The following is a 25,714-nucleotide window of genomic DNA, read 5'->3' on the forward strand; positions in this document are numbered from 1 at the left end:
ATACATGTGTGGGTGTTCTTGCCAACCTGTTGTTCTACTTACCCTACCCCTTCCTGGCCACAGATGACTGGAAAAGAGATGTATATCTAATCCAAATTGGGATGATCATACTTTAAAAATTTCAAATTGGAACTAAAAGATAACTAGTCAGTATATAATTGTAGCCATAAACGAAACTTTTGAATGAAGGGGCAACCACAGTACACATGAACCACAGAAGAGAGAAAACCGGTCTGCAAAAAGAAAGTTGTGTTAAAGGAATTCAGAAGCAAATAGTCAGGGTAGTGAAAAAGCAATTCTTGACAACTTTCTAGTTCCTTTTTCTAGTCTCTTCCTAAAACCCAGCTATAGACCTCTAATTTGTTTAACTGGTTTTCCATAGAACATCTTTAAAACCTTATAATAAATTAATACCTGTTAACTATAAACAAAAACGTCTTCAACTAATATAACAAATAGCCCAGGGCCATTTAATGTCTTGGCCAGCAAGAAAAAACTGTGTTTACAAAGAGTCTCAGTGAGTTTGATTTGGCTAAGGCAGGGGAAAGCTGAATTTTAACACTAGTAGTTAACGACACACCACTGATCAGAAGTTATCATACCATATTGTTAAGTCGGTCATCAACACCTTCAGTGCTCCAGTTTGCTATCTCCTGATCATTCATGCCTTCTTCAAAAGGACCTCCTCCTGTAGCCATCCTAGCTTTACCAATTAATTTTCTGCAAAACAAGTGAAAACTAATATTTTTAACACATAAAAACAAACTCTAACTTTTAAATCATCCCATGAGGTTAAGTGACATAAAAGATCTCAGAAAAATTGATTTAATGAAATAGAAAGAGGTACTGTCAACCACGTACCATAAACAAATTGATTTAGCTGCCAGACACCTATTACAATTAACATGAGTTAAGTAGCTGTAGCGATGGGAAGGGGAAGGAAAACTTCAAAATATGCACCATGTGTCCTGGCCTGCATGCTTTCAGGCTACTTTAATTAACTAATTGAACACAGTCTTACAAAACAGAGCAATGAGGTAGGAAAAAGTTACTAAGGGCTAGAACCAAAACTGCTTGTAGAAAAAAAAACAAAAAACAAAAACTAGGGGCGCCTGGGTGGCTCAAGTCAGTTAAGGATCTGACTTTGGTTCAGGTCATGATCTTACGGTTCATAGGTTTGAGTCCGGCATCGGGTTCTGTGCTGACAGCTCAGAGCCTGGAACCTGCTTCAGATTCTGTGTCTCCCTCTCTCTGCCCCTCCCCCACTCGTGCTCTCTTTCAAAAATAAACAGAATAAATGTTTCCTCAAATCCTTTACTCCTTTAAAAAAAAAAAAAAAAAAAGAAAGAAAGAAAGAAAAGAAAAAAAACTAATACTCCCAAAGACCTGGGTATTGGGTTTGTGTTAAAGTTTCAAAGAGGTTAGAAGTGCTCTGCATGAAACGTGGAGAAAGGTTTGTTTTTAATAGAAATGTAGTGGTAAGCAAGATAAAGAAAGGGCAGGGAGAGAAGAAGGCCAAGGCAGGTGAATGGCCAATAAAAGCCAAGAATACAGTGGCTTAAAACATTTAAGAGTGATGCCAATTGCTTTACTTCAAATTTTATTTCTGCTACCTTGGTTCCCCCTAAATCTTGAATACTCTACCAAAGTCAAATTTTCCCCACTTAAAAAAAAAAAAAAATTGAGGATTATGTGACTATCAAGGAAGGTACTGAATTTCATGCCTGGGTCAAAGAGATGAGAAACAAAAAGAACAATGGTGGAAGCAGACGTTCAGAAGCAGAGATGAATCAGGAGAAAACAAGATTTCTACATAACCTTGTGAAGGACTCTGGCTTTCCACCAAGTGTGGAACTTGCAGGCTGGAGAAGGACTGAGTAAAAGAGATGGGCAGATAACTTTACTTAGAATTCAAGGGGCAGAGAAAGGCATTAAACAGTAGGGTTATATTAGGTTTCTCACTTTACAAATAATAACAGTAACATTCAAAGGAGTTAGATAATTTCACCAAGGTCACTCAGCTAAAAATGTCAAAAAGGAATACAAATCCAAGCTACACTGACTGTAAGATCCTAACTTATCCCATTCACTAGAGCAAAATATTAAAAGGATTATCATCCATGAGAAGTAGGAATTATATCGTAGACGTTTTATTGCTAGAGTATCTACTACAATAATATATTAACAGATTACAGAGAGGTTAAATTTTAGCATCTCAAAAAAGTAGTGATAAAATTCAAACACTTAATTCGGAAAAATCTTAAAAAGTACAAATACAAGGGTGCCTGGGTAGCTCAGTCAATTAAGCATCCGACTTCAGATTAGGTCATGATCTCACAGCTTGGGAGTTTGAGCCCTTTGGGCTCTGTGCTAACAGCTCAGAGCCTTGAGCTTACTTCAGATTCTGTGTCTCCCTCTCTCTTTGCCCCTCCTCCACTGATGCTGGCTGTCTCTCTCTCTCTCTCTCTCTCTCTCTCTCTCTCTCTCAAAAATAAACATTAAAAAAATTTTTTTAAATAGTGACACTTTCTTATAGTTGTATATATTATACTGTTTGTGGGTTTTTTCAATGAGCATATATTACATTAATAATTTTCTTCCTTTTTTTTGTAATTTTTTAACGTTTTATTTTTATTTATTTTGAGAGAGAGAGAGAGAGAGAGAGAGAGAGAGAGAGGAAGTATGAGTCAGGGAGGGGCAGAGAGAGAGGGAGAGAGACTCCCAAGCAGGTTCCACACTATTAGGGTAGAGCCTGATGCAAAGCTCAATCCCACAAATCATGAGATCATGACCTGAGCCAAAATTGAGATTCGGACACTTAACCAACTTAATCAATTATTAAAGTAGGCGCCCTACTTTAATAATTATCTGAGGTGAAACAAGTATATGTTAAGCCAACAGCCAACAATATTAAAATAAAACATGAAGGACATCCCTATAAAAAACAAGAATGACACATATCAGTTATTTAACATTGTTTTCAAAGTTCTACAAAGTGGAAAAATATGAGGGGCGCCTGGGTAGCTCAGTCGGTTAAGCGTCCAACTCTTGATTTCAGCTCAAGTCATGACCTCAAGGTGTCAGGCTATATGCCGACAGCGAGGAACGTGCTTAAGATTCTCTCTCCCTCTCTGCCCCTACCCAGCTCACGTGTGCACATGTGCGTGCTCTCTCAAAAATAAACGGTAAAAAAAAAAAAAGGAAAAATATGAAACAGAAATATTAACACTGAAAACAGAAAAGGTAGTGTTCTTAAAAATATGTATTAGAAAACCTAGAGAAGTTCAAAATATCACCAACAATCACAGAGAAAATATCCTGGAGAAAAATGATGCCACTGATTAACAGTGAGCAAAAAGAAAACACCTAGGACTAAATGTAATTTCGCCCTATGTAAAGAAGCACCAGTAAACTCTGTAAGACAATAGAAAATTTAGTTAAGTACAAAAACAAACTATCTTCCCTAATGGGAAGACAAGTATTATAAACATCTCATTTTTTTAAAAAATATAGGCTTAATGAACTCCCAATGGGATTCTTCTTGGAATTTGACAAAACAAATATCTGAAAAATAAAAGTAGCAATAGAAGTTGGGAGAGCAGAAAACTAGCCCCAAGAGATATTCAATCATATTGAGTGCCTATGAGTAAATTAGTATCAGCACCCCCCACCAAAATGCTGAAAAATACTCAATTAGAAAAATGTAATGAGGAAAATTAATTATAGCTAACATCCATTTTGCTTACTATATGGTAAGCACCATGCTAAGTATTTTATGAGCATTTTATCATTTAATCCTCATAAAAATACTACAATGTAAGATGATGTAGCATTTTCCAATTGATGGGACAATCTGCTAATACTTTTGATAAACACAGAGATTTAACAGCATTTCTTAACCAGGATTCTTCATCTCAAACACAAAACACAGAAAAATGATTTAAGTGACAATTCTCAATTCTCCCAAGGCTGGCACCTACCCAGTACCAGTCCAGACACAGAAGAAAAATAAATTCTCAGTAAACAATGGATGCCTTAGAGTTTAATTCTCTTACAAGTGAAAAAGGCTGCCTTATACCATAACACCAAGGCAGTATCTAAGTAGATTAAATATAGAACAGGAAGATAAAAATCAGACAGATAGACAAGCAAGAAAACAGGATGGGCTTTAAAAACTGAGTTCTTACAAATATGGACTGCAGAAATAAAAAGGATTTTATTCACATAAAAGTAAATCCTAAATTTACACAGAATAAGTAGTAACTGACAAATTGGGGAAAAAATCTGAAAGAAGTATGAAATAAAATCAGTATCTTTACTATACAAAGAATTTATGGGGGAAAAAAAGAAAATAAAAACATTAAATAAAAAACTCCAAGAAAAACAAGTATAAACAGGCAATTTAAAAAGAAGTCAGTAAACATAAAATGATAAAAATATTAATAATAAAGTCCAGCTGCAAATTAAAATAAGGGACTATTAAATTTGCTATAATACACGTATTTCCTTTGCTGTAATCTTCCAGCAAAGGGAAACTGGAATGCTCAGTCACTATGGTGACAGCGTAAACTGGCACAACCTTTCTGGCAAGCATTTTGGCAATACTATATCAAGAACTAAAACCGAGTTTTGACTCTGTAATTCTATCTCTCCACAGCTAATATAAGAAAAACTTAAATGTGGGGGGAGGGAGACTATAATGCAGGAATTGTTCATTATGCTATAATTGTGATAAAACTGAAAACTAAATGCTAAACAACAAGCTGGATGCTACTGGGCAAAAGTAGCCTTCAACCATGTAATTATGAAGGCTGAAAGATATTGCCTGTGTTTATAACATCATAGAGTAAAGAAGAGGAAAACAAGCAATATGCAAAAACTGCCTATAGATTTTAAAAGACTAAGGATACATACTAAAGTGCTTGCATGAAAGCAACTGTTGGGTGTGGGGGCAAGAATGTAATCATTTTTGCTCTCCTCTCATATATTTTCAGCAATACTTCATATTGTTTTTTATACTAGAAATTTATTTAAGAACTTTACAAAATAACTGATACCCATAGAGAGGTATGTTCAGTGAACTGACCATAAAATGAAACATTCTGCAACTGCTTTTTTCTAAATGTACCAATATAATTTATAACATTAAAGAATAAGAGCTCCAAAAACTACATATGCAGTAGAGATAATACCACCTTTAAAAATACAAGAACTTTAAAATTTAAATTACAATGGAAAGTTACTAAGGCTTTTAAGTAAAAACTCTTACATATCAATGTTTTCCTAAAATAGCGTATGCTGTGCTATTAGTAGAGTAATAAAGTTTATTTAAAGATAAATTAAAAATATATCTGGAAAGACAATATTCTACATTTTATTTTTACATTATGATGAACTCCCCCTAAAATGAAAAGCTTCTTCTAAGGATCTATTTATAGGCTAAATGACTTTGAACACTATTAAGCTTCTAAAACAATTTAAAAACCATACATTAAAATCAGTTTGGGAAAAGTAGCTCAAATACTTTCTAAATCTTTTAAAACACCATTTACCAAATAAAGTCCATTAAATTTACAGAATAAACAACTTTGTCTACAGTTATGAGATAAAAACTCAGGAGGAAAGAATATTTAATAACTTAATGATTCCAAGTGTACGTAAAAGGCACACTCCTATACAAGTATTACTATGAAGCTAAAGAAATAATTGCATGTAGATCAATTCTCAATATATTAACAGCTGATTTATCTAAGATGGTATCTCCCGCTATAAAATGTACAAAGTTGCAGGCAAGTATTTTCCTTCCTGCTAACCTCTCTAACCACATCAAAGTCATTTCTAGAAATAGATGCCTGCCTTCTAAATTTTGTTCTGTAGATACATTAGGGTTTTTATATAGTTTTTATTATTTTAAAGTACGAAATGGAAAGACTTCTAATCATCAAAATACTAGGTATGAAGACAAGACCAATTCAAGTAAGCTTCCAACGGCAGAATCAATAATAGGACTTCGTGACTACTATGATGTGGAACATGAAGCAGTGAGAAAGCTGTCAGAGACTGAGTCCTAGGTTTCTAGTTTGAACAACTGGGTGTATGAGGATACGTTTACAGCAACTAGAGAAAGGACAGGTTTTTGTTGAGAGAAGATGATAAATTCAGTTTTAGCAGTGCTGGGTTTGAGAAGAAATCTAGGCTGGAGACAGACTTGCAAGGCATCTAGTCAGAAAAATACTTGAAGTGGAACAGAAGGCTTGGGGAGAGGATGAAAAGGAAGACACTTAAGACGGAGACTGCAGGGACACTGATATTTAAGAGACAGGGAGGAAAAGAACACTAAAAAGGTACAAAAAAACAGGAGGGAAACAAGCATGTGTTAGAAAAGGGGAAAGTGTATAAAGAAGGAGAGCACTGGTAAGAATGCCAAATATTTGTCACGTTAAAAAAGTACTGAGAAGTGTCCACTTGGATTTAGCAACAAGGAGGTTACTGAAGACCTTAGAATGAGCAATTACAGCAGGGTGGGGAGGGTCAATCCCATAAATGGAATGCATCTATTGATGGGAAGGGACAAGGATAAAAGAGGTCATTAGGTAATTTTTTTCAAGGAAATCAGTCTATGAAGGGAAGCAGGCAGAGATGGGCATGAAGACAGTTTTGTTAAAAGCATGTTTAAAATTTGTTGGGCAAGAACTAGTAGAGGAAGATATTGAAGATGCAGAAAAGAAAGGACATAGTGGGTGGTCTCTGAAAAAGCAGGAGCAACTGGGACCCCAGGTGTAAGAAAAATGATTAGCTTAAGATAGGTAGAAAACACCTCTTTTACTGAAACCAGAGGAAAGGAGGGAAAGAAGAAAGTAGATAGAGGCTGGTTAGCAGATCTGTTCGTAGGAAGAGGAGGGCATCTGTAAGAGATGTGAAGTAGAAAGGACTGAGCCTTAAATGTCAGGGTGAGAGGCAGGGTCTGAGAGATTTCAGAAGAATAAAGGAGAATGACTGTGGGCAGCACTAAGGATTCAGGTGAGAGCAGGCAACATTCACTGAGAGCACCTATCTGCAGTGTGAATGTTTCCCAGCTGTGCTCATCAGCCTTGGCCAAAATACTCCACTGAATCCATCCAAGGTAGGATTTTGCCAGGCAGATTTCATAGAAAGACAATAAAACAGAAAATGTGAAGAAGCCACTGGAAAACAATCAGTGCAAGGGATGGATGATGGTATGGGAAAAAGGGGGATAAAAGTAAAATTCTTCTACTTTAAAAAAAAATTTTTTTTTTAATGTTAACTTATTTTTGAGACAGAGACACAGAGAGACAGGGTCAGAGAGAGAGGGAGACACAGAATCCAAAGCAGGCTCCAGGCTCTGAGGTGTCAGCACAGAGCACCACACGAGGCTCGAACTCACAAACGGAAAGATCAGACCTGAGCCGAAGTGGGATGCTTGACCGACTGAGCCACCCAGGTGCCCCTTTAATATTTTAAAAAAAAAAAAAAATTTTTTTTAATAAAATTCTTCTACTTTAAACAAGCACTTCCACCCATCCTATGACCTACTAAACTAAGTTGCAACGAATAAATTTCATTCAGCTATTTTTTGACATTTTGGTTATTTTTGCTAAGGTATCATTTGGACTATTTAGAGCTTTTTTGGCTCCCTTATCTTGCAAAGATATGAAATGCAAAAATACTATGGCAATTCATAAACTTTCAGTGACTGATCTTTCTGAAGAAAATCCTGTTGCAAGATTCTTAACTATACAAAATTATTTATATATACATATATATAATTACAGTATTAGTTACCACATAAATACCTATGACTGACCTAAGGTTAACCTTTGAAATAAGAATATAAAGAAGAAATTAATCAGCTGAAGAAAAAAAATTATTTTTCTAAAATCTTCAAATTCAGATATCATCTCTGACATAGCATTAAATCACTCCTAACCATCTCTGGAAATACCTTCTTGAAAACTGTAATTATTTTAGAAATATAGGAAGTACAGTTTTTTTCTAAATATTTACTTGGAGTCACAAAATAACCAAAAGTGGTACTTTATATATTTGTACCAGTTTTTCTAAAGGTTGCATTATTTGGGGTGTTTCTTTTACTAATTATAAAAATACCTGGTACACTGTTCTGAAAGTCTTCATACAGTGTCCAATTGTACTAAGCACTTTTAATGGAAACGGAGAAGAAAATGCTTAAGTATTTGGTATTATGTGTTGTTTAATCAGTTTCATTTGAGGAATTTCTCAATTTCTTCTCCATACTTAAGATGGTCAAGTACCTAAAAAAAAAAAAAAAAAAAATCACACAGGATCTTTTCCACAGCACTTTCAATTTGAGATTTTCTTAAAATTTCCATAATTTTCTAGAATTTAAAATATCTTCTGTAATTACCCTCTTCAAATTAAAAAAAAACTTAAGATATTGGGGGAAAGGGGATAAAAAGACTACAACAAAATATAACAATTTGAATCAACAAAAACTTTATTACACCTCACTACGTACTAGGTATTGCATCAAGTCTATTTTATGGTATAGTTGTTCTGCACAGAACATTTCACATCAACAAAATATACCCTTGCTCAGAGAACTGAGAACAGAGGTCAGTTAAATTCTGCTTGCTAAATCCTCTCCCTCCCTACAATTTATACTCAAAATCTATCACTTCCTTGTCATGGATTACATATAACACCCAAATAATCTGTAGGCCCTGCTACCACCATCAACCTGCAATCTCAGTCTTCACTGCCAACTCCATATTCACTGGTAACAGCTTTCTGTCATCCCTTTCCACTGGACCATTACAAACAAACTCCCTACATCTTCCCTTTCTTCCCAAATAGTCCTACTTCTTCTGCTTCAACAAAATCCCAAGTCCCTCTAAAAGCACTATTTCCTTAGAAATCTTTTCTAAAAGGAGTACTATTCTTCCTGGTCTTCCAGACTCATGAGGAAAGGATCACATTTGCAAACCATTCTTATTTAATGCTTAATCTTCCTCTTTTGAACAAATTAGTCATGAAAAATATCACTCTCCCATACTTGGACACCACTTCCTATTGTCCTCCTCAAGACAATCTTGCACTTTTCTTGGTAACAAGCGGCTCATGGTTTCACTCTCCACCTCATTTCCTGCTTTCGTGATTTTTCCAAGACTGTGGCTTGAGACCCAACGTCCATCTCATCTTCTCTATTCCAATGCCTTTTTCACTCTGGACTGATAATTTGTTCAAGATCCTCAAGTTCTGAAATCCCTCCTTCTGATCCTGAATCCTTGCATTCTACTTCTCTCACTTGCCCGTTCCTGCAGAACCCGCTCTTAACCCTGCTGCAAACTTCCAGTCCCTTGGTCATTCTTCTAAGAATCCATTAACTTCTTGCTTCCTTACTCAACCCCAAACACAAACCCAAGTAACCCATTCCAAAAATGCCTTGCAAGGATCTTTGACTTCCTCACCTACTTGCTCATTCTATCAATTAGTGATAAAACCCAGTACCTGCTCTCTTTGTTTCTACTCATAAACTGTCTGACAGCAGGGAAAGTTATAAAATGGCTCTGGCTATGTCCACTATTAAGATACACCATATTACACTATACAAACACAAATGCACACTTTCAAAATGTAGGCTTACTCCATGAAATAAGGTACCTCGTCTGTTTCTCACTGCCATTATCTCCGGTACTTTACTGTCATTAAGTCACACACTGTAGGCATTCAATTAAATTTGTAAGATGAATGTATTGCTATGTACTCTGTTGGCTTCTTAATGAATTCCCTAGTGCGATTATTCCAAATACTTTTTCTATTTTTCCCAAGTGTCAAATACACTTGTCTCCTTTACAAATGGCCCAATCCTCTAATGAGGAAACCAAAGGTCTTCTAACATGAGTTAACACAATTGCCCTACATTTTTATTCCATCTTATCCATCTTCCCTAACATGTTAAAAAGAAAATTGTCTAGGGGCGCCTGGGTGGCGCAGTCGGTTAAGCGTCCGACTTCGGCCAGGTCACGATCTCGCGGTCCGTGAGTTCGAGCCCCGCGTCGGGCTCTGGGCTGATGGCTCAGAGCCTGGAGCCTGTTTCCGATTCTGTGTCTCCCTCTCTCTCTGCCCCTCCCCCGTTCATGCTCTGTCTCTCTGTCCCAAAAAAAAAAAAAAAAAAAAAAGTTGAAAAAAAAATAAAAAGAAAATTGTCTTATAACTGGTTTTATAGTTCTTTTTATTTACTAAATGCCTACTATATCACTCTAGTGTTAAAGAATACACACTCACGGGACACCTGGGGTGGCTCAGTCAGTTGAGTGTCCGACTTTGGCTCAGGTCATGATCTCGAGGCTCATGGGTTCAAGCCCCACATCCAGCTCTGAGCTGACAGCCCAGAGCCCGGAGCCTGCTTCAGATTCTGTGTCTCCCTCTCTCTCTGCCCCTTCCCTGCTTGTCCTCTGTCTCTCTCTGTCTCTCTCAAAAAAAAACATTACATTTTTTTTTAATTAAAAAAAAAGAAATGCACACTCACATTTGACCTTTCCTGAGTTCAATTTTTCTTGTCCTATTAGTCTCCCAATTAACAAAAATACTGAGAATACTAATAAAGATACAAGTCAACTGCCAATCTGTATTTTCTCACTATAGTTGGTTTAGATCATAAGGGAGCTAAGGATGTATCTGCTTTCCTGGAAAGCAAGGATATATTCTATTTTGAAAATGGGTTGTCTTACAATTTCAACAATGGAATTAAATTCAGACTCTGACATTTTTCTTAAAAGGGCAATTATTTCTAAAATGCTTTTTAAGAAAAATTTCTTCTGACCCTCATCCTTTAGTCATTTAATTTCTAAACTGTCCTTAGGAAACAATTACTTAACTTTTCCTAAGTGAACTTTCATTGACTTTTTTTTTTTTTTTTGCTGGTCAGAGAATATCTTTAAATAACCAGCATCTGACAATGCACTGAGCATAGAAACTAACATTTAAAATACTTTTAGACCCCTAAAAAAAAAAAAAGCAAAACTTCAGTCAAGAGTAAATATCACAAGCCTAAATAAGTAGAGGAATTTGTGAATAAAAAATAGAAAGTCAATTAATAGAAAAGTTATAGAAAATGACTTAAGATTAAGTGGATTTGGAAAGAGAGGCTATCCAATAGCTGTTACAGGACAAATTCAAACACAAATGGGCTGAAGAAATTCTGTGAAGACAAAGACATTTCAAAATGCAGTGCTTCAACTATTCCACTATTTAGTAATTAGGAATAACATGGCTCTTTTCTGGCAAAAGTATGGAGGCAGACCAAAGTGGCATGCCAAAAAACAAGGCAAACAGGGCAGCAAACCCAGAATGTCTGTTTACTAAGTAGAGAGGAACCTCAACCATGCAGCAGTCTCCGCTATATAGTCTTCAACTATAACACAAAGGACGATAACCTACATAATTAGGTCAAATTACCTGTTTAAAACTAGTTTTAAAGCTCAGAAACGGCTCCTTCTCTGCTTCACACTTCAAAGCTGTTGCCTGCTTGTGATTTAAAACAAAAAAAGTCACTTTAGTAAATTCTTTACTTACACTATAAGGTACAGAATAACAAATACTCTATTTATAGCCTAAAACATGTTTAGAAAAATGAACAGAAAAGGAAAAATCCAATTTAGCAATATTTTAGACTGGTTACCTTAATCCTCTTGGAAAACTATGATATACTTAAGTGATTAAATCTTTCAAACAACAATGTGACACATTAATATCTACTTTGGTGCATAATGAAAATGATTACCCTAATTTTCATGTAAACATCCAAGCCAAAATCAAGTCATTAACTTTCTGCCATTGAAACTATTCTAGAGCTTTGCATTTCCAATGATGAAAAAAGGTTTACTTGAAAGCTAGCTACTTAAAAGAAAATAACCTTGTCACGATATACACACATGTTTACCTTCTGTTCAAAAACTCCTTATAATGGTTTCCAGGACTCTCACCGGGAAGGTGATAGGGAAAGAAAAGAGCAGGTGCACGCGAATCTCTCTAACACCCACTCCGGTAACCAGAGAATACCAGAAGGCGGAGTCTGGAAAGCAGTTATGAGGCGGGGGTGATAGGGGCGCCCAGAAAGCCCGCTTCTTCCAGCGCCAAATTACGATCCGTTACTCATAAGGCACATGACACAGACCTCAAACCGGTGAAAAAAGGGGGGGAAATAATAAAGAAAAAAAAGAAAAAATCAGAGAAGACGAGCTCCCGAGAAGTGAGCCGCAGGATGAAAAGTTTGGATGACCCGCCTCCCTAGCAGGGCCTACTATCCAATCCCCAAACACCATTTCTGCAAAGCAAGCAATGTTTCCCGAATCCCACTTGGCATTTAGTTTTCCCCATCTTAGGCCCTTTCTAACTGGACGTGCAGAAGGGAAACAATGCGGGGGGGGGGGGGGCTGCTAAATTAACTAACATTCCTCTCACAAGTATAAACCACCTCTTTGCCAAAGTCAGGAAAGCCTCCCCACCCCACCCCTAGCCTTTTTGCTCTAAGAATACCCAAGACAGCAAAAATCCGCTGCTCAAAAATCCCAACCCGAAAGTCGCGTCGCTCCGCACCTGGCCTTCGGCACCCAAAATTCTGGACACCGAGAGCGTCACACGATGGAATTTGGGAGTGGGGTGGGAGGGGGCGCAGTCACGTACACTGAGGCCACTAAGGCCCTTAGCTGTGGAGAACTCGAGCCCTGTCCCTGGCAACCAAACCACAGCCCCCGCTCCGCTTCCTCCACTTGCAAGGGACGTTCCGTAGCACACGAGACGCAGGGCGGCCCCCCTCTCCGGAGCCAGAAAAAGAGAGGGGCGCGAAGGCAAGAAGGGGGCTCGGCAGTCGCTAACGCGTCCCTAGGTGCTCACCCGGAGATCGCGGCGTTTGGCCCGGGGAAAGGGGCGTGAAAACCCAGGAACCCACAGAGAGGTGTGGGCCCGAGGCCAGGGCCTACAGGGTCAAGTGTCCCAGAGCCGTTGCTCTCCCGCCCCTGCGCCGCGCTGCCCTCGGTTGCCAAGGGCTGGGGACGCGCAGCATTACCTGTAAACGAAGCAGCCCCTCCTGCCAAGGGTGGAGTGGCGGCCAGGCCCTGCGACCCGCCACCGGCAGGGGTCCTCCCTCAGAGACCAGAGCAGGGAGCGCCCACAAGTTCCCTGGCTGCCTAGGGCCCAATGGCCGCCTTCTCTACCTTAGCTAGTCGGCGCCAACCGCCGCAGCCACCGCCATCTTAGGATCTCATTGTGGTGGGAGAAGAGGGGCGGGGGGACTGCAGAGGGGGCAACGCGCCGTGAGACTGCGCCGTCTCCTCGGCAACGGCCGCGCGGGGGCGAGAATTCGCCGGGGCGGGAACCGCAGTGCGATCGACGCTCTAGGCTGGAGTCATGTGACCGCCGAAGTCTTTGGTGTCACCTCCAGCTCTTTAGCCTGGCGGTGACTATACGAACAACCAGAGACTACATATCCCAGAATGCCAACTGGATCCTGGTTTATGAACCCCCCCCCCCTCCGCCCCGCACCTCCTCCACGAGAGGGATAACTACAAATCCCGGCATGCTGTGAGATCCCGGCGCTGCTCTGTGATTGGGAGGCTCCGGGCCTGTGCGGAAGTAGTTTAAGCCCCCTCCTTAGCTGGAAAACCGGAAGCTCGTTCTGGTTTTTCGTGTGGGTGCCTGCTCCGGACTCTAGCCGGAAAAGAGGAGAAAAGACGAAAGTCGCTCCTCTGTCCCCTGTCCCCACCTACACCGAGTTACTAAGAGATGGAAACAGAAGGGCCTTTACGATGTAGTCCTGATTTTACACGGTAGGCATTAATCATGGGAAGTTAATTGGCCAAACCACTTAACTGTATATAGCTAGTCCGCGGGAGAATCCTAAATGTTAGTAATGAACACCCCCTTGGACTAATGTCCCAGTTTTTGCTTGGAAGAACCAGATGATTTCAATCAAAATTTAGTAGAAGGGAATTTCGCTTAAAACTAGTGTCTGAATTCTCTTTTTATTGATGCTCCTATCTCATCGGTACCTCTATCGAGAATGAATTGATAGGTTCTCCGTAAAAATTCATAATTCAACTGAGTGAATTCTAAGATCTAATTGGCTTTATTCAATTCATGAATTGAGCAGCATCCCATGTACCAAATAGAAAGGGGATCTATTGGAGCGGTAGCAAAGGAAAGTTTTTTAAAGGCAGAAGGGTTGGAAAAAGGAAATTATTAGCAAAGAGTGCATTGTTTCTGGCAAGGTTGCCTTCCTATGTAGAATAGAAAGGCCTACCAGATGGATTACTAACCTGTTGACCAAGTAATTCCAGGTTGACTGGTTAAAGGTTACATTTCTGGGGTGTTGAAACTGCAGTCAGGTTAGGTATTAGGTCTTGGTTTTCTGATTTGGGGGTTGGCACTCACGATTCTATTGGGGGCCTGCTCTTTCCTTCTTAACATTCAACACATACACACGAAAAATGTGATGGTGACTTTTAAGGCCTTCAGTGACCCTCTCTGAAAACTTAAAACACCTTCAGTTTTACTTGAGTGCAAAGGCATTCTATTTTTAGACAGTTTGTGAGATGGGTTTGTTTTAAGCAAAATAGAAGGAGGAGGAATAGACATTTAGGTTCCAACAAGTTGTTCTCATAACCAACAGAAATTGTTCAAAAGCCAGTTAATAGAACCATATCTCAGTACATAATTCAGGTAAATAAAGCTCTTCCTGAAACTATACCCAGGCTCAGTCTCATTGCTATGAGACTTTATTTGTCATATATGTTTTAATACATTCTGTGTGTCTAACATTGATAATTATTTAGGTAACACATAGTCCCTGCTCTTGAAGGGCTCATGTTTTAGTGAATGATGGAAAAATAGCATGTATAAATAAATTCTGTCTTGTAAGAATACAAAATGCTGTGGGCATCCAAAGGACAGGGTGCCCTGGGCCCCATTTTAATTCCCCCACTCTAAGATCTTGGGCAAATTATTTATCCTTTTCTCAATTGCCCCATCTATAAAATGAAAGGGAGGCAGTCATGTTGCCTACCTTGTAGGGATTTTTTTTTTCAAGTAGTGTTTATTTTGTACAAGGCCCAAGTGAAACATTTTCTCTGTTGTGATTTTCGTAATCTTCCCAACTATCCTGAAGAGATTGATTCTGCATTCTTTCCATTTTACAAGCAAGAATTTAAGTAAATTACCAAAATTCTGACAGCTCCAAGTGGTAGAGCCTTGGTGAAAGTGAGGTCTACTGTACTCTTTGGAGGGATTTTTTGGTTAACTAAGAGAATGAGTGGAAAAAATTACTGGCACATGGTAAGGCTCCAAAACAGTAGTTGTCATTATTATTATCACTATCATCATTTTGTTTTTATACATGTTTTTATTTTTAAATATGTAGAAGCTACTCTCATTAAAACCATTCAAATGAATTTAAAAGCATTACTGAAATCAACATTGTCATTATGCCTTTTAAATTTATGGTCTCTAAAAAATGTCAAAATACTATTATGCCTGTTTAGTGAGGGGAGTAGTCTGAGAAATTTTTGTATTTAAAAGACACGCTCCGGGGCGCAGGTCATGATCTCGCCGTCTGTGGGTTTGAGCCCCGCGTTGGGCTCTGTGCTGACAGCTCAGAGCCTGGAGCCTGCTTCGGATTTCTGTCTCCCTCTCTCTCTGCCCCTCCCCTGCTCATACCCTGTCTCTCTCTCTATCAAAAATAAATAAACATTAAAAAAAATTTTTTAATAAAAAAATAAAAGAGACCCTCCAACTCAAATATGAGCATTACTGATCTTAGCAGAGAACAGAGGAAAGAAAAAAACCTGAAAAACTATAAAATTGTTCCAGACTTCCAAAAACTTAACATCTAATTCAGAAAATAAACCTAGTGCAAAGGAATCGATTTAGTATCAGTAGTGTATGAATATGGCAAATAAATGATACAGACAGTAAGTGCTTTGGGAATTCAGAGACTATTGATATATTGCTTCGAAGATAATGATGGCTCCAGGATTTCTGTGTAGAATGAAATTAGGGGCAACAGTCTGGAGGAAATGTAGATGGGGGACATGTGTGGCCTCTCAGAGATACACATTGAAACTGTATCTCAGTTTCCCACATTTATGAACAACTTAATACACATATTAAACATGAGAGAAGGGGCGTAAGGCGTAAGCGGAAAGGGGCACATTTCAACCACATAGTACAACCAGAATTAGTGATGGATAATGCAGAAACCAGCCTGGGTGAAGTAGAGGATGCTTACGGGTTTCGGAATGCGGAGGCAAGAGAGGATAGCCAAGACTGATGAACAGGTATCTGTATGTTTGCTACAGACCGTAGAAAATCTTAACTATCAATCTGAAGAGAATGAGCTTTGTTCTGTAGATAGTGTAAAATCGCAGTGAGGCTTTGGAAAAAACAATGATAGAATGAAGTAGTTATTTAAAGAATTTAATCTAGCGGCAATGTTTAGAACAGGCTAGAGGGAGGAGCAGAGCAACAGGCTCGGCGGGTGTTAACTGGCATGAAGTAATTAAGGCCTGGCCTAAGGTAGTAGCAAAATGAGTCAAGTCAAGGAGTTGGATTCTGATGGCGAACTAAGTCACTTGTCATGCTGTGTAAAATGGCATTTTTTTCTGTTTTTTTGATCTCCCATCTGACACTGACCAGGGGGTGCTTACAGTGTAACATTTTGTGCTATCTCATTTATCTCCTTAATGTGTTCAGTGTTCTCTATCCACAGATGGATTTACGTATGGTGAGAGCAAAAACCCTGCCTTTGGGAGTTCTTTATATCCCAAATGCCTTGCAGAGTTCATTTACTGTATTTTGATATTCACTAATTTGGCCTTGGAAAAGAACTGTTTTCGCAGTACCTAATTTTAACCTGCAGGTGGTGATAGAACTTAAAGGAAAAAAGTCTTTAGTGTCCACCCTTCTATTATACTGAATTTTATGATTCTTTTTATATGCGATTTTTTATACACCCAAAAGAATATATGACATTTATGTACATTATAAAGTACAGTAACAAAAGAAACACCCAAGAACCCACTACCTAACCTAAAACATAGAATATAATCAATCTATTTAAGGACCCCTGTGCTTTTCTCCAAACTCATTCCCCTTTGCAAACATAAATATTATTCTGTATGATCTTGGTGCTATCATTCCTTCATTTTTTCATATAGCTATATGTATATATCCCCAAATAATATATTATTTAGTTTCACTGTTTTCAAACCTTATATAAATGGTATCATACTGAATATATTCTTGCTTGACTTGCTTTTTCATTCGTTGTTTCTGAGATTCATCCATGTTGGTGAGTGGAAACACGTCTTAAGAGCAGAATGTAAAATTAATTTTGGAATATTTCTAAGTTTGAACATAAATGATTTTATCTTTACTCTTCATACTAGATTTGTGGGTTCAATGGTTGAAGAAATTGTATAAACAAGGGATCACTTGAAGAACTGTGACCTGGTTCTTATACTTTTGGGCAAAATCTAAGCCCTTTACTTCTCTCCCTGAATCCAGCCCAGAGTTTCTCAATCTTGACATGATTGACATTTGGGGCTGGATGATTCTTTGTTGTAGAAGGCTGTCCTGTGTTTTATATTTAGCTGCACACCTGACCTCCTCCCACTAGATGCCTGTAGCACCCTGCCTCCCCAATTGTGACAACCAACAGTGTCTTCTGAGATTGCCAAATACCCCCCACCCAAGGAGGGTAGAGCAGGGGGTGAGGGCAAAAGCGCTCCTGAGTGAGAAGCGCTGATCTAACCTTTGCATTGAGAAAATCATGCTACTCAGGATTTTTCTTAGGTACCTCTCTTGCTCAAAAACCTAAACTTATGAATAATTAAATCAATTAATTACTATATATAATCGTATCAACTAATTATATCAAATCCACATACATAAGTAATGTTTCAAGGCTCTTCTTACTTTCCTCCATTCTCCCCCTATCTAATTACCATGCCATCTCTCATTACTGCCACTTCAGACTTTCTATGACTAGGTTCCAAATACCGAATTGCTGCCCTCCACATACAATGTTAGTGTTTACCCCAGTCTGAGCTGCCCTTTCCTCCATAACCAGTTTATGTCCTCTTCTTTCAAAAGTCAGTCATTCAATACATGTACCCTTGTATTTCAGACTGTTCTGTCCATATTTGCTCTTCATCAGTCTTTACATGGCTCAGCTCTTGTAGAGTCTTAACCACGATACCCTGTTTCTTACATTTTTCTCTATATATTTTTGAAAGGTCTATATATTTACCCCACTTGCGCTACTCAATGTAAACCTCATCAGAGCTGCAATAGTGTAGTTCTGTGTGGAATGCTTGCTTCCCAGGACATATCACGTTGGGAGGGGGTCAAATAAAAGGATATAATAAAAAACAGGCCCCTGGGTGCCTCAGTAGGTTGAGCGCATCTATCATTTGACTTTAGATCATGATCTGACGGGATCAAGCCCTGCTTTGGGGATTCTCTCTGTCCCTCTCTCGCTGCCCCTCCCTCTCTCTCTCTCTCTCTCCCTCTCTCTCTCTGTCTCTCAAAAAAATAAATAAAGTTAAAAAATAATTTAAAAGTACAAAGAAAATAATCTATACCTTATTTCCTAGCCTCCTATCACCCCTACAGCATATAAGATTGAAAGTATTAAATATATTTGGATAAAGATTGTTAATTAAGGAGAGAAATCAGGCAATTAGGTGGGACGATTCCCAAAATAAGGAAATATAGGCTGATAGAGATTTCCTAATGCAGATGAAGAATATTAGAAAAGTATGAAAATTAATCCTCAGCTTTTACTTTGAAAACCCTATTACTGAAAATACAATTATGTGAGGGGCACCTGGGTGATTCTAAGGTCAGGAAAAAACAATGACAAAACATATGTGAACCCAGATTAACCAGGAAAGAGATTAGAGTTCTCTTTCTTTACCACCAGAATACCAAATAATTTTCAGGGTTAAAAACTGGGGGATATTGGGTGGCAGGATGGACAGTCCAACCTAGATAAGGAAAAATGTAAAATCCTGACAAGAGATAGGGCAGAGATTGACAGACGTTTTCTGTAAAAGGCCAGATATTAAATACTTTAAGTATTGTGGGCCACACAGTCCCTGTTCCTACTACTTAGCTGTGTGATTGTAGGGTGAAAGCACCAGACAAAATATAATGGGTGAACATAAATGTGTTGCAATAAAACATTATTTTAGGATACTGAAATTTAAATTGCATATGATTTTTCCATGTCACAAAATATTAATCATCTGATTTTTTTTCAACCATTTAAAAATATTAAAACAGGGGCACCTGGGTGGCTCAATCAGTTAAGTGTCCTACTCTTGATTCGGCTCTGATCATGATCTCACAATTCAGGAGATCAAGCCCCGAGCCTGCTTGGAGTTCTCTCTCTTCCAATCTCTCTGCTCCTCCCCCACTTGGACTCTCTGCCTCAAAATAAATAAACTTAAAAAACAATATTAAAACAGGCAGTGGGCCAATTTAACCCATGGGCCATAGTTTGCTGATGCCTGACACAGAGTACCCAACTTTTAAAATTTTTAGATAGTTAATGATAGATCCAAGAAGAAATTAGCAATGGAAGAAAATACATTTTCATTACTTTGCAGGATGGTCATTTTACAAAGAATCATTTGAACTAATGAGGAAGGGAGGATATAAAGCAAATGTAACTGAACAACATTTGTAGGTATTAGTTTATACTTTTTTCTTATATATTCTGTTTTCCCCTATCCTGGCTAGTTCCAGCCACATGTTGCCTCCACAAAGGATTGTCACAGCTGCAAATACCAGAAACAAAAGATACAAGTTTCAGACATAAGAAAAAAGATTAAAATTCGAGCGCTTTCCACCCCTCACAATTTGCCTGAGTGGAAAAAGGAAGAACTGATGGGAAATTCAAAGAATTTTTTGCTTTGCCCTGCATCTCTGCAAAGGAAGAGGAGGAAGGTACAATCTGTGGGGATTGATGACCGACGACAGAGCCTGGAAGGCTCCATGGCTACAGCAGAGACAGGTGGTTATAGTGGCACTGTGCAAAGCTCGCCCACCACAAGCCCTGGAAGTCACATGCAGCCCTGGGAGGAGAGAGACTCTAACTGTGTGACATATCGGATCAGGAGTGAGATTAGGTCTCTCCAAGCCTATCAAATACAGTCTTGAAATTCATTTAGAGGGGCTCCTGGGTGGCGCAGTCGGTTAAGCGTCCGACTTCAGCCAGGTCACAATCTCGCAGTCCGTGAGTTCGAGCCCCGCGTCGGGCTCTGGGCTGATGGCTCGGAGCCTGGAGCCTGTTTCCGATTCTGTGTCTCCCTCTCTCTCTGCCCCTCCCCCGTTCATGCTCTGTCTCTCTCTGTCCCAGAAATAAATAAATAATGTTGAAAAAAAAATTTAAAAAAAAAAAAAAGAAATTCATTTAGAAAAATAAACATGTAATCTCTTCAAGCCTATCAAATACAGTCTTGAAATCCAATTGGAAAAATAAACATGTAAGTTTGTGGCATAGAAAACATACCCACTTTCCTTACCTAGTTCAAATGTCTGCTACCCGAGTGTCCCCAAGTCTTCAAAACTGTTGGAGTAACCATATCTCCGTCACATATACAGCAGGAAACCTAATCTCAATGCGGACATCTTTTAGAATGCTTGGAGCTAATGGCTTTTTGTTTGTTTTCCTATTATTTCCTGCTTCTGCTGAATTCTTGATTTCTTTTGAGTCTGGCTGCTTATGGCGGTTCTTTTTCTCCATCCCACATCATTTCCAAGGCAGAACACAACCTCTTTTGCTTTGTTTTCTCAAAATCCCATGGAAACAAGGCATCTCTGTGTGGTATAGTGCGTTCCACTGAAGTTAACGGTGTAAGATAGGGGAGAAGGAAGAGAAATTTATACCGCAGCTATTTGGACACCCTTGTTCTTTTTTAAAGATCTTTGGCCGTAGCCCAGAACTTCTCTCTGGCTGCCTTTTATCCAACTCCCTGTCCTATTGACACATTCTTTCTTCATATCCTATTCCCCAGTCTTATCACTTCCCCCTCTTGACCTTTTTCCTCCTAGGTTACCCATGAAAACTCCAAATTCTTCACTAATTTTTCATGGACAGAACAATTTTGTTTTCTTGGTCTTGCCTCTGGCTTATCCCAGCTAGACCCACTATTAAAATGCTCTTCCTCTGCTGCACTGATATTAGTCTGACTCATTTCCTCAGCCTGGAGCTCTGAGAGCGTTATGTCTTTGGATGCTAAAATCAATTGCATACTGTTCTTCATTATCCTGATTAGCAGAAATTGTAAGAAGAGACATCTGCCTTTCCCTGACATCTCCACCCCCCAGCCATCAAGAATGAAGTGGGGGGTGGCTAAGTTAGTTCTCAGAGCCAGTCTTCAGTCCGAACCCATAGTGCAGAGAGGAACAGAGACCGTGTCCAGTTTTACAGATTGATCGGTCCTGGTTTTCATTCTTGTTGCTCTTTGTTACACTGCACTCATCTTGTCATTCCCACATATCTGGGGCCACCATTATTCTCTGTGGTAGTGATTCTGCTTCTGGTCTCAAGCTTCCCATGGGCTGTGTGTGTGTGTGTGTGTGTGTGTGTGTGTGTGTGTGTGTGTGTGTTGGGTAGAGGAGTTTGTAGGCACTGGGAAGATGTGGAGGCAAGGATTCTCCTTACAATGTTATGGTCCCGGTTAAGGTCGCTGTTCCTCTCCGCCACCACCAGCTTGGGCTGTGGCTCTTTGTCTTTGATTAGCATAAATCCTTGCACAGGCTGTAATCATTTTCTAAGGTTGGGCGACTCCACTACCTCTGTGTAAAGCTAGTAAAGCACTATAGCAAGTGCATACGAGCATATTTCTAGGGCAAGACTACTTCAGGTCAAATCCTGTTGTACGTGACCTTGAGCAAGTGGTTGCTCTCTTTGTGTTTCATTTACCTCATTGACAAAATGGCAATAAAAATAATAATACATATCTCAAGGACTCTTATGAGGATTAAATGAGTAAATGCACAGAAAGTATTCAGATAGTACCTGGCTCGCAGTAAGTGATATATAAGTGTTTACACTTACTAAGTTTACAACTCAGGCTTTGTGCTAATATTGACTTGGGCCTTCATGTTTTCAGAATCCCATCCTGCACTCCCATTTTAGCATAGATTTCAAAACATTCACACCATACTCAGTTGGCCGAGTCATGATGGCTTTAACCATAGGGACTACATGACTATGTCAGGATACCGACACTGAGGCTGGATCACCACAGGAAGGAAACTGGATTTTGTCTTGTTGACTATGGAGCATCACCAAGACTTTTTAAGTAGAGGGGTATTGTGGTCACACTTGTTTTTATAAAGATAACTTCTATTGTTGTTTGTAGGAGATGGTCTGCATGGGAAAGAAACTGGAAGTAGATTGATCAGGTAGAAAGTACCAGGAGATTATGCTAAGGTGATAAGGACATAAATTAAGGTGTCATTGGCCTAATGAAGAGAGTTTGGCATTTAGAAGGTACAGTCAACAGGACTGATTGGCAAAAGAAATAAAGGATGAGAGACAGGAATGGTGTCTGATAATGCCAAGCTTTGAAACTGGGTAAGTGAATAAATACTGGTTCACCAACTCCTTATGTTCTCTCCAAGGAAAGAGGGGCAGGGAAGAGGAAGACACTGCAAAGAGTTTAGTTGAAAGTAGGGGGCTACTGGACAAACACTTCTGGAGCTACAGAGACAAGTAAGATTTGGAGTTAAATATTTGGGAATTGCTAAACACTAACATTCTAGCAGAGGAAGAAGACTCCACAAAGAAAAGATGAACAACTTGGAGGACACCCAGAAAACTAACAGGCGTTTCATGAAAGTGTATGGAAGAATAAGTTTTGAGGAAGAAGTAACAGTCTGAGAATCAATGAGAAACTACTATGAGGAAACGTGTGGCCTCGTTACAAGCAGTTGCAGCCAAGTGAAGGGTCACATGTCACTGGCTTTGGCTGAGAAATTAATAGGAAGTGAGACCATGGAGTCGTGAGTGTAGAGTAAGTGTAGATCGCCCTCATTACAAAGCTTGGTTGAAGGGGAAAGAAATCAGAGGGTAGCTAGAGGCAGGAATAAGGCAAGTTTTCATTTCCTAGGGTTTAGAAGAATTAAGCTTATTTATAAGGTTGAAGAGGGACAAGCCTCTGAAAGGAGAGGGTGACACTAAAAATGAGAAAGGGGAAGGTAATTAAAGAAATGCAGTTCTTAGGGGCGCCTGGGTGGCTCAGTCAGTTGAGTATCCGACTTCAGCTCAGGTCATGATGTTACAGTTCATGAGTTCGAGCCCCGCATCAGGCTTTCTGCTGTCAGTGCAGAACCTGCTCTGGATCTTCTGTTCCCCTCTCTTTCTGTCCCTCCCTGACTCGTTCTCTCCACCCCCACAAATAAATAAACTTAAAAAAAAATGCAGTTCTCAAGAAGAAATGAGGGGCTGGAATTCAGAGCCCAGGTGGAAGGAATAGACTAAAACAAGAGGGATCAATACTTCCAGAAGCAAATCCCCAGCAGTAGGAGTCTAGAATTGTTAGATACGTACCCCACGAGTCAAGAGGAGGAAATTCTGACGTGCCTCTCTCAGATGCCCCATTTGTCTAAGGCTGTAGCCCACTCACAAGGCGCTCCCTCCTCCCAGTTCCAATTCACTTCACTACTCCCTCACTTATGCTTCCTGGAATCACCGCTCAAATAAACTACTTGCATCCCAATCTTTGTGTCATGCTCTGCTTTTGGGGAATCCCAATTTCAATAGATTGTGAGTTAGAACATTATCCCAGGCTTTCTGATGCCAGGTCTGGGGCTTTTTTTTTTCAGCCAAATCGTACTTTACCACTTTTGCTAGTTTTTTTTTCCAAATGGAGTACATGCCATTGCCAAAATACAAGTTATTCATTTTGTTTCTAGGTCTGTTTCCATATCCATCGTGCTATATCTTCAGATGAGGAATCTAGAATAAGAACCTCCTGAATAGAGATCTGTGGAAACAGCAGAAAGCTAACTGTCAACATGTATCACTTGCCTTTACTTCCATTGTTTCTGAATCTGACCCTTCATTTGGGGGGATAGATAGATAATGTCTATGTCTACTCCTTCACCTACTCCTTTGTTTATAACTAAAGTTACATTTTCATCTACATATATGTTATGTAAAAATCTATATATATCTACATTTTAAAAAGTAGATATCAGCCAGGGCAGGACAGGAAGTTGAGAGAGGAATAGGAACAAGGAGGTAATAATGTATCAGTTCTCTATTGGTTTCTGGCTGGCTAATTTAGGCAGAAGTGAATTTATTGTAATTACTGGAGAATGTGGGACTTACAGAATCAGAAGTCATCTGTACTTCAGACTTCAGAATGAACAGGAATTAAGGGCATTATGGAGGGGTGCCTGGGTGGTTCAGTCGGTTAAGCATCTGACTTTGGCTTAGGTCATGATCTTGCCATTCGTGAGTTTGAGCCCCACGTCGGGCTCTGTGCTGTCAGCTCAGACCCTGGAGCCTGCTTCAGATTCTGTGTCTCCCTCTCACTCTGCCCCTCCCTTGCTCACGCTCTATCTCTCTGTCTCTCTCTCTCAAAAATAAACATTTAAAAATTAAAAAAAAAAAAATGAACCATGGAAAGCCAAGCAAGTAGCAGAAAGCAAGGAGCAGAGCAACCGTGTCATAACCTGAAGGGTCTGGCCAGTATACGGCTTCTTCTGCTCTTTCTGGTATGAATGACCTTCCTTGTGTCTTTTCTTAAAGATGCAGATTCTCTGGAGAGAGCAGTGAACTTGCTCATCTAACTTCCCACCAGCGCCCCTGTTGGGGTGAGAAAAGACTTAGACCCTTCAGCTCCTGCCATGGAACTGCCGAATTATTTTCCCCAAAAGTTATGGAGAAGCCCCAACTCGAAATAGAACTGCTATTAGAAAGGAGGATCAGAAGCCAGGAGACAAAAGAATAGCAAATGTCAACTGCAAATCTCATCAGGTAACCAGACAGGGCTGTTGGCTGGGGCTGCCTACTGACAGCAGATGACACGGGACTGGTCACTGATAAGTGTATAACCATAAGAACCTTATAATCTAGAATGAGCAAGAATCCTTGGCTACAATATGTATAATATTTAAGGGACAAACTGAAAAATACAGGAATACATTGAAATAGGCTTTAGTAGTGGAATAAAATGATGTTAAATAAAATTACCTTAGAACAGGAAAATAGTTATTAGCATTTTGCTGTGTTTGGAACTGCAGGTCAGAGTTGCCTATATGACGAATCCTACGAGAAAATCTTTCTGCAGGCTGAGTGAGCAGCATGGGCAAAGGCACGGAAACAAAGTACAGCTTGTGTTTGGGAAATGGCATGTATCCAGTTTGGCTGGGGTGCAGGGAACATGAGATGGTTCAGATCTTTTTGTGTGGGGGGGACTCAATTTCTTTTAGAAGCTGAACAAATCATTTTGAGACATTTACCTGCTTTGCAAACCGGTTTTTATTTCTCACTTAGCCTGCATGATTGGATAAATACTCAAAATCTGACATTGGATCTCACCAGTTGAAGTTCACGGCTCCTATTTTGGCCTCTTGTTCTCTTTTATTCTTTAGTAGTCACTCAAAATAATTACAAGGCAACTGGCGTATTTGTACA

General features: G+C 39.4%; 2 protein-coding genes across 27 annotated transcripts in view; one reads left to right on the forward strand and one right to left on the reverse strand.

The window, feature by feature from the left end:
* The window catches only part of PCM1 (pericentriolar material 1), an 84,170-nt gene extending 70,799 nt beyond the window's left edge, over positions 1-13,371 (reverse strand). For 4 of the 25 annotated variants that reach the window (XM_045055265.1, XM_045055269.1, XM_045055261.1 and 1 more), the window contains exons 1-4: positions 13,067-13,364; positions 11,458-11,526; positions 8,128-8,291; positions 603-720 (exon numbers count right to left, since the gene is read on the reverse strand). In XM_045055265.1, coding sequence (XP_044911200.1) covers positions 603-698 — 96 coding nt within the window. In that variant the 5' untranslated portion in view covers positions 699-720; positions 8,128-8,291; positions 11,458-11,526; positions 13,067-13,364. Of the gene's footprint in view, positions 1-602; positions 721-8,127; positions 8,292-11,457; positions 11,527-11,941; positions 12,176-13,066 lie in introns of all 25 variants that reach the window. The other 21 variants (XM_045055277.1, XM_045055278.1, XM_045055276.1 and 18 more) reach the window with 17 other exon arrangements.
* A 298-nt stretch (positions 13,372-13,669) lies between these two features.
* The window catches only part of FGL1 (fibrinogen like 1), a 54,447-nt gene continuing 42,402 nt past the window's right edge, over positions 13,670-25,714 (forward strand). Inside the window, exon 1 of one of the 2 annotated variants that reach the window (XM_011281397.4) lies at positions 13,670-13,826. The gene's annotated coding sequence lies outside the window, so the exon portion shown is untranslated. The remainder of the gene's footprint in view (positions 13,827-25,714) is intronic. The other variant, XM_019828300.3, reaches the window with a different exon arrangement.

Source organism: Felis catus, chromosome B1 (genome assembly GCF_018350175.1).
Source record: "Felis catus isolate Fca126 chromosome B1, F.catus_Fca126_mat1.0, whole genome shotgun sequence".
NCBI lineage: Eukaryota > Metazoa > Chordata > Mammalia > Carnivora > Felidae > Felis > Felis catus.